The 8,293-nt window shown below is 46.9% G+C and overlaps 1 protein-coding gene across 1 annotated transcript; it reads left to right on the top strand.

The window, feature by feature from the left end:
- The first annotated feature begins 1,005 nt into the window (after positions 1-1,005).
- LOC116823673 (olfactory receptor 11A1-like) lies at positions 1,006-1,968 on the top strand. The gene has a single exon (XM_032778409.1). It carries the CDS (start codon positions 1,006-1,008, stop codon positions 1,966-1,968), a length of 963 nt encoding a protein of 320 aa, XP_032634300.1.
- The last annotated feature ends 6,325 nt before the right edge of the window (positions 1,969-8,293 follow it).

The following is an 8,293-nucleotide window of genomic DNA, read 5'->3' as shown; positions in this document are numbered from 1 at the left end:
AACTGGCCTTGGGCACTTTGGAAAATATTACCCATAAATGTTAGGTGCTGAATTGCTCTCAAAAAGAAGGTGGGAAATCCTTGCAAAGAAAGAAATCTACTATCTGATTACTTTGAGAACAGATTTGGGAGACAGCTCTCTGTCATGTGGGTCTAAGGGAAAGGAAATGTCTAAAAACTTTGTGTTTTTAAACAAAAAATTGATGCCAAATCTGCAGAGATTGAGGTGGAAATATGACATTGAGGCATATTTAGTTTCTATTTGAAGAATGTATTGAAAGTTATACATGTTTTCACAGCAGTTTGCTAACACTGAGAAATTATAAGGCAAACTCACTGATGAAACTATTAAACTTTGTACAGTGTCTTCAGAATCATATTTCAATTTTACACAAGAGCCTGTAGGCATATGTAGACCACTCTTGTTGGCTAAATTTCAGGTCACATTATGAAAACAGTAAGTGGTAACATCAATTATTACATAAAGGAGAGAAGAGAGGCACAGTGAAAGGAAGTGATGAACTGATGGTCAAGGATTTGTGGAGTCAGTTATAAAACCCATGTCTCTGGAGTCAAACTATTTTGTTCACTCCATTGGAATATGGTGGACTCTGCAGCGTAAATATGGGTAAATGAATTATCAGCCCAGCAATAGGATTTTTCTAAGGTTACCATATGAAACCAATGGAGTAACATTTAATTCCCCATAATTTACATTGATAATCTCAGACACTGTGCTTATAGAAATAAACAAACATGGTCAGGCAGCTGAAGGTGAGATGTGTTCAACCACAGAGATACCAGGAAGTACTTACATTTCCAATATCAATTAACTTTGGCATTTTTTTCAAATTTGTACCCCAGCTACCTTCACTCTCTGGAATCTTGACTCAACTGTTGGGATGGCTACCAGCAGGGAGAAAATAGAATAGAAAATATGACTGTTTTGTAATGGAAGTGATGTTCTCAATTGCATAATTTCTTTTATCTCCCCTAGATAAAGCTGATGACAAACATACATGAGGGGAATCAAACAACCATCACAAAATTCATCCTCCTGGGATTTGGAGATCTCCGTCAACTTCATATTCTTCTCTTCCTGCTGTTCCTAGTGATATATATTGTGACCACGGCTGGGAACATCCTCATCATTGTACTAGTTGTGACTGATCAGCACCTGCACACTCCCATGTACTTTTTCCTGGGGAACTTGTCCTGCTTGGAGACCTGCTGCACCTCTACCATACTGCCCAGGGTGCTGGCCAGTCTCCTGACTGGGGACAGGTCTATTTCTGTTATGGGCTGCATCACTCAATTTTATTTCTTTGGTTCTCTGGCAGGGACAGAGTGTTTGCTTTTATCTGTGATGTCCTATGATCGGTATTTAGCAATATGCAAACCTCTGCATTATGCAACAAGTATGAAGGGAAGGTTGTGCCCCCAGCTAGTGGTTGGGTTGTGGATAGGTGGATTTATGTCTGTTTCCATCTTTATATTTATGTTGTCACAATTAACGTTCTGTGGGCCCAGTGAAATTGACCATTTCTTTTGTGATTTTCATCCAATAACAAAACTGTCCTGCACTGACACCCACATAGTAGAAGTTGCTGGTTTAATATCTTGCGCTATGTTCACATTGCCTCCATTTGTATTGACGGTGGCATCCTACGTTTGTATCATCTCCAACATCATGAGAATCCGTTCCACTGCTGGGAGGCAAAAGGCTTTTTCCACCTGCTCCTCTCACCTCATTGTGGTGACAATTTACTATGGGACATTGATCCTAGTATATCTGCTATCAGACTCTGATGCACTGAGGGACCTGAACAAAGTGTTCTCTGTCTTCTACGGAGTCCTGACCCCTTTGGTCAACCCCCTCATATACAGCCTGAAAAACAAGGAGGTAAAGAAAGCCTTGAGAAAAGCTCTCCTTAGATCTTTTGTCTTTTTCAGGAATTCAAATTTTTAAGCTAATATATATGTGATATTGCATTCCATATGATTTTATGAAAATATTCTAATGTGTGAATATAATGTAACTTGAGTATGCTTCGTGCAAAAGGTCTCTTTTAAGATATAATTACAAAGTTATAATTCACTGAGTGTGCTCATTCTATTTGTATGAATGCATCATTCTTATGTTTGAAAATAGAATATGAAATATAACACTGAGAGCCTATTGTAATTATGCAAAGTGTGGGCCATTAATGGTGGTTTGGAATCTTGGTGTCCCATCAACTACGACAATTGTTTGTAAATGGCTCTGTTTACATGCAAACCTTCCTGTGAGTCAGGCCAGGAAGAATGGAGGCTTGGGATCTGATAAGACATGTGACTACATCACCTGGTACTGGAATTCATCTTAATCCTGGTGCTTTTCCATTTAGAAGGAGGGGTGAGGACCTAGAGAGACAAAAGATTCCTGCCTTGTGTCAAAGCTATGTAATGGGGAGGAACAGATGAAAAGAGGTTCCAGTCATGAGAAATCCCCTAGTTACTACCTGAACTGGAGCTAACAAGAACTGTACAAGGGGAAAGGATTGGTCTGAGACTAGGAAGGAGTTCAGTCTCTGAAAGAAGCATATTGGAACATCTCAAAGAGTGGAATTTTATCTGTAATCAGTATCTTAATGTATTGGGCTTAGACTTGTGTGTTTTGTTTTATTTTGTTTGGTAACTTACTTTGTTCTGTCTGTTATAACTTGAAACCACTTAAAATCCTACATTTTATTCTTATTAAACTCACTTTTGCTTATTAATTAATCCAGAGTAAATAATTAATACCTGGGGGAGCAAACAGCTGTGCATATCTCTCTGTCAGTGTTATAGAGGGTGGACAATTTTTGGATAAGCTTTATACAGAGTAAAACAGATTTATTTGGGGTTTGAGGTCCCATTGGGATCTGGGTGTATGGGTACTAGACACAAGATCACATCTTAAGCTGTTTTCAGTTAAGTCTGCACCTTTTCAGTGCGTGGTTCAGACACTGGGTCTGTGTTGGGGCAGAGTGGTGTGTCTGGCTCAACAAGACAGGGTTCTGGTGGCCCAAACTCACAAAGAAAATAGGCTCAGAGATAGTCTCAGTTCATCAGGTGACAGTCCCAAGGGGGTCTATGTGACTGAACATGTCACAATATAAGTAAGCCAGTCATGGGTTATGATCTTCCACATTCTGACTCATGTAAACTAGGGGTTACAGTGGACGAGAAGCTGGATATGAATCAATAGTGTGCCCTTGTGGCCAAGAAGGCAAATGGCATTTTGGGCTGTATTGCTAGCAGATCAAAGGGACAAGATCACTCCCCTCTATTTGGCATTGATGAGGCCTCATCTGGAGTCCTGCGCCCAGTTCTGGGCCTCACACTACAAGAAGGATGTGGAAAAGTTGAAAAGAGTCCAGTGGAGGGCAACAAAAATTATTAGGTGGATAGAGCACATGACTTATGAGGAGAGGCTGAGGGAACTGGGATTGTTTAGTCTGCAAAAGAGAAGAATGATGGGGGATTTGATAGCTGCTTTCAGCTACTTGAAAGGCAGTAACAAAGAGGATGGAGTTTGGCTGTTCTCAGTGGTACCAGATGACAGAACAAGGAGTAATGGTCTCAAGTTGCAGAGGGGGAGGTTTAGGTTGGATATTAGGAAAACAAAAGTCACTAGGTCAGTGGTGAAGCACTGGAATGGGTTACTTAGGGAGGTGGTGGAATCTGCCTCCTTAGAGGTCTTTAAAATCAGGCTTGACAAAGCCCTGGTTGGGATGATTTGTTTGGGCTTTTCCTGCTTTGAGCAAGGGGTTGGACTAGGTGACCTCCAGAGGGCCCTACCAACTCTGATACATTATGATTCTGTGATTCTACGTCAGTAGCCCATACACATTTTTGTGTGATTGCTGAACTCATTACTGTTAGAATCAGAACTTCCTGTATCCAAGTAGAATAATAGAATCATATTGGGGTTGGAAGGGACCTCAGGAGGCCAATCCCATGCTCAAAGCAGGACCAATTCCCATCTAAATCATACCAGCCAGGGCTTTGTCAAGCCTGACCGTAAAAACCTCTAAGGAAGAAGATTTCACCACCTCCCTAGGTAACTCATTCCAGTGCTTCACCACTCTCCTAGAGAACAAAGTTTTTTCTTAATATCCAACCTAAATCTCTCCCACTGCAGCTTGAGACCTTTATTCCTTTTTCTGTCATCTGATACCACTGAGAATAGTCTAGATCCATCCTCTTCATGTAGTTGAAAGCAGCTATCAAATCCCCCATCATTCTTCTCTTCTGCAGACTAAACAATCCCAGTTCCCTCAGCCTCTCCTCCCAAGTCATGTGCTCCAGATGCCTAATCATTTTTGTTGTCCTCCCCTGGACTTAAAGGAATAATATCTGTACATGTAAATTAGTATCAGGCTGCTATATATGCTTGTTCCAGACTCTAGAGGAAGACAGGATTTTATGCACATCAATGGGGTATATTTGCACTATGGCACCACATTCACAAAGCTGTCTGAAGTCTTATTGATCCACCAAAAGAGGAGAGATGGGAGCCAGCATGGCTGCAGCATGCACACCATTTCCATCTGTATTCAGGAATGGGACAAGTTTCTAGAGCTGAGGGATGTCAAACCTGTGCTATACATCTTTACATGTTAAGTTTCAGGGAGACTGGATTAGGGCACAGAGCCAAATTTCAGTCATCTGTGAGTTCTCGGGCCTCATTGTGACTCATGTAAGTTGCTCAAATATCTTTCCTGGAAGTTTGCCTCAGTAAGAATTCAGTGAGTCCCTTAACGTGTGGCATTGGCTTTTCCAAGGATTTGGGGGTTGCCATATGTGGCAGTCATGGAGACCACGTATTGGAGATGCTCTTTCCAGGCTTTGGTAGAATGTGGCAGAAAGGAAGAGTGATGGATGGATGGCAAAGAGGAGTAATCACTATTATTGAATGTGACAGATGGGAAAGTTCAGGGTGTGCTGGAGAAACAGAAAAGCTCCACCCAGATCCCACCCACACCTGTGTTCTTCCTGATGGCCACAGTGCACAACACACTTTGAACTATTCATGCATTGTTGTAGGCGGATCACACCTCAGGTAGGAGGATCTTGGAGATTAATCCTGGGTATTTGTACTGCTTTGAGCAGGGAGATGGGCTAGATCAGGGGTCGGCAACCTTTCAGAAGCGGTGTGCCGAGTCTTCATTTATTCACTCTAATTTAAGGTTTCGTGTGCCAGTAACACATTTTAACCTTTTTATAAGGTCTCTTTCTATAAGTCTATATTATATAACTAAACTATTGTATGTAAAGTAAACAAAGTTTTCAAAATATTTAAGAAGAGTCATTTAAAATTAAATTAAAATGCTGATCTTATGCCGCCAGCCTGCTCAGCTCGCTGCCAGCCTGGGGTTCTGTTCATCTAGACCAGCAGCGAGCTGAGCAGGGCCAGCAACCAGGACCCTAGACCTGGATGGGGAGGTTTCAGAGGTCAGGGCAGAAGGCTGAGGTGGGGGTGGGGATTCAGGGATGAGGGCTGGGGTGGGGGGGTGCATGGCAGAAGGCTGTGGGGGGGTCAGGGCAGAGGGATGGGACTGTGGGGGTGCAGGGCAGAGGGCTGAGGTGGGGGGGGGGATTCAGGGAGAAGGGCTGGGGTGGGGGGGTGGGCATGGGGCAGGGCAGGGACTTGGTGGGGAAGGGGTCAGGGTCTGAGGTGGAGCGGGAGGTTGAGCACCCCTGGAGCCTGGAGGAAGCTGGTGCCTATGCTGTCACAGATCCACAGGCCCAGTGCTGTCACACGGCTCTGGAACAGTCCCTGGGAGGAGCCCTTCACGTGTCAGCTCCCTTCGGGTCATGCTCTCTCACTGGGGTCAGCCACTTGGCTTCACCACCTCCTGGGACTGAACTGTGGAGCCTTCAGCACCCCTGCTGCACACCGTGAGCTCCCTGCAGCGAGTCTGCCTGAGTTGGACACCTGAGAGAGACCTGTACCCCCAAACAGAGCAATGCAGTGATCCCCACCGTCAGCATCCGCAGTGACTCTCAGCCAGCACTGAAAAAGCAGCAGGGTTATTAGATGTCTGGAGCAAAGCATAGAAACTCCATGATCAGCCCGGAGCACAGAGCCCTCTGACCCCTCTTTTGTCCCAGTTCAGGGAGTGTCCTGCATCCAGCAGCCCATACTGAACAACTCCCCACCGGGCCTCTCCTCAGTCTCTTTTTCAGTCCTCAGTCCCCAGAGCCGGCTGCCCACCTCCTTCCGCAGCCACTGAATTGCTGCCGAAGACCCGGCACTTCGGCAGCGGGTCCTGGAGTGGAAGGACCCCCCTGCCACTGAATTGCCACCGAAGATGTTCCGGGGTCCCAGGCCCCATGAGAGTTTTCCGGGGGCCCCGGAGCGAGTGAAGGATCCCGCTCCAGGGGTCCCTAAAACTCTCTTGGGGGCCCCCTCTGGGCCTGGGGCAAATTGCCCCACTTGCCTCCCCACCCCCGCTGGGCAGCCCTGCTGTCCAGACTAGCTTGTCCAGTTGTCCCTTTTCTGTAAGGTCTCTTATGGGAGCCACTGTATCACTCAACTCTTTTACAACCAGAGGGTAACAGCTGCCAGACCAATAAGGGACTGGAGCTGCTTCTCTGTTTTAAAGGCAGCTTTTAATGGGCTCTACTCTTAATGGGCCAGAGCAAACAATCCACTGCCCAACCTGTGTCCTAGGTAGGAGACCTCCGCCGACCCCATCTTGCATTTGGAGACCTTGATAGTGCGATCGGCGTCTCTTGGCCTTTGTAGCACAATGCTACAGGGTACATGTGATCTGGCCAGGAGCTACTGAAAATACCCAAGTCATCTAGACAGGCTTTGGCAGATGTTTTTAACCCTGCAGCACCTCGTTAATAAGCGTCACAGGGGTTGTGCCAGACTTATTTAAATCCTAAAGGCAACACCTACAATTCCTACAGACTCGATTCCACTGTGAAAGCAGATTTTTCCCCCCCTGGGCATCTAAGGGAATTTGCCAGTACCTGCGAGTTAAATCGAGCATGCTTATGAATTTTGAGGACATGGAAGACAGAAATTCAATTCTCTGGTGTGCTAACACTTCCTATGTGACCTCGGGCAAGTCAGTTTTTCTGTGCCTCAGTTTCTCCATCCATACAATGGGGATATTTACCTTCCCCCACAGGAGNTGTGGGGGGGATTCAGGGCAGAGGGATGGGGCTGTGGTGATGCAGAGCAGAAGGCTGGATATGTGTTGAGGTGGGTGGGGTTCAGGGCAGAGGACTGGGGGGTTTAGGGCAGAAGGCTGAGTGTGTAGGGGAGGTCAGAGCAGAAGGCTGGGGGTGTGAGGGGGTGAAGGGCAGAAAGCTGTGTGTGAGGGGGGTTCAAGGGTCAAGGCAGAGGGCTGAGAGGTATGGGGGCTGCAGGAAAGAAAGCTCAGTGTGGGAGGGGGTCAGGGCAAAAGGCTGGGGGTGTAGGGGGTGCAGGACAAAAGGCTGGGTAGGGGGGCAAGGGTCAGGACAGAGGGCTGGGGGATATGGGGGCTGCAGGGCAGACTGCTGAGTGTGTGGGGGTCATAAAAGAGGGTTGAAGGGCGTGGGGGTGTAGGACAGAAGACAGTGGGGGGGATTAGGAAAGAGGGCTGGGGTGCTCTGCTCGTAGGGGTGCTCCCCATGGCAGGGGGCTGGAAAAGATATGCTTGTTCCCCCTAATTTCCCCAAGGCTCCGCCCCTACCTCTCTCTGTCCCCTCTAGCGAACTGCCTGCACGCTGTTGCTCTTCCCCCCTCCCCCTCGCTAGGGCCATCAGCTGATTGGCGCAGGGAAGGAGAAGGGGGCAGGGCAGAAAAGCTTACAGCTAAGGGAAGAAGCAGGGGAGGGGGAAGCTTGGTTGCCGCAGAACTAAGCTTCTGCCTCCTGCCCCTGCAGGGGAGAGCAGTGGGCAAGGGGGCTGAGTGGGGCTTGGGCCAGGACTGTGGCAGGCAGCTGCGTGCTGCTCAAAATCAGCGCTCGTGCCATGTTTGGCATGCGTGCCGCAGGTTGCCGACCCCTGGACTAGATGATCTCCTGAGGTCCCTTCTGACCCTGATATTCTATGATTCTGTGAATAGGAAATGAAGATACTCAGCATTCAGGAGGAGGAAGATAGAGAGGTAATATTTGCCTTCTCTCATGCGTACAGAAAAGGTTAGGGAGAGCATGAAATGTTGAAGGAAAGAAGGAATAGGAAAGAGGTAATGAAGGTCTAACTTCATCAGAGACATGGGAGATACAGGAGGAATGAATGTGCTTCCAAGGGGGAAATGGGGCTGA

Source organism: Chelonoidis abingdonii, chromosome 14 (genome assembly GCF_003597395.2).
Source record: "Chelonoidis abingdonii isolate Lonesome George chromosome 14, CheloAbing_2.0, whole genome shotgun sequence".
Classification (NCBI taxonomy): Eukaryota; Metazoa; Chordata; order Testudines; family Testudinidae; genus Chelonoidis; species Chelonoidis abingdonii.
Note: the sequence above shows the minus strand (reverse complement) of the source record. Positions and strands in the feature narration are given on the sequence as shown.

Bases quoted from the DNA above. Each gene is read 5' to 3' on its own strand.
- LOC116823673 (XM_032778409.1), top strand. From the start codon at position 1,006: ATGACAAACATACATGAGGGGAATCAAACAACCATCACAAAATTCATC.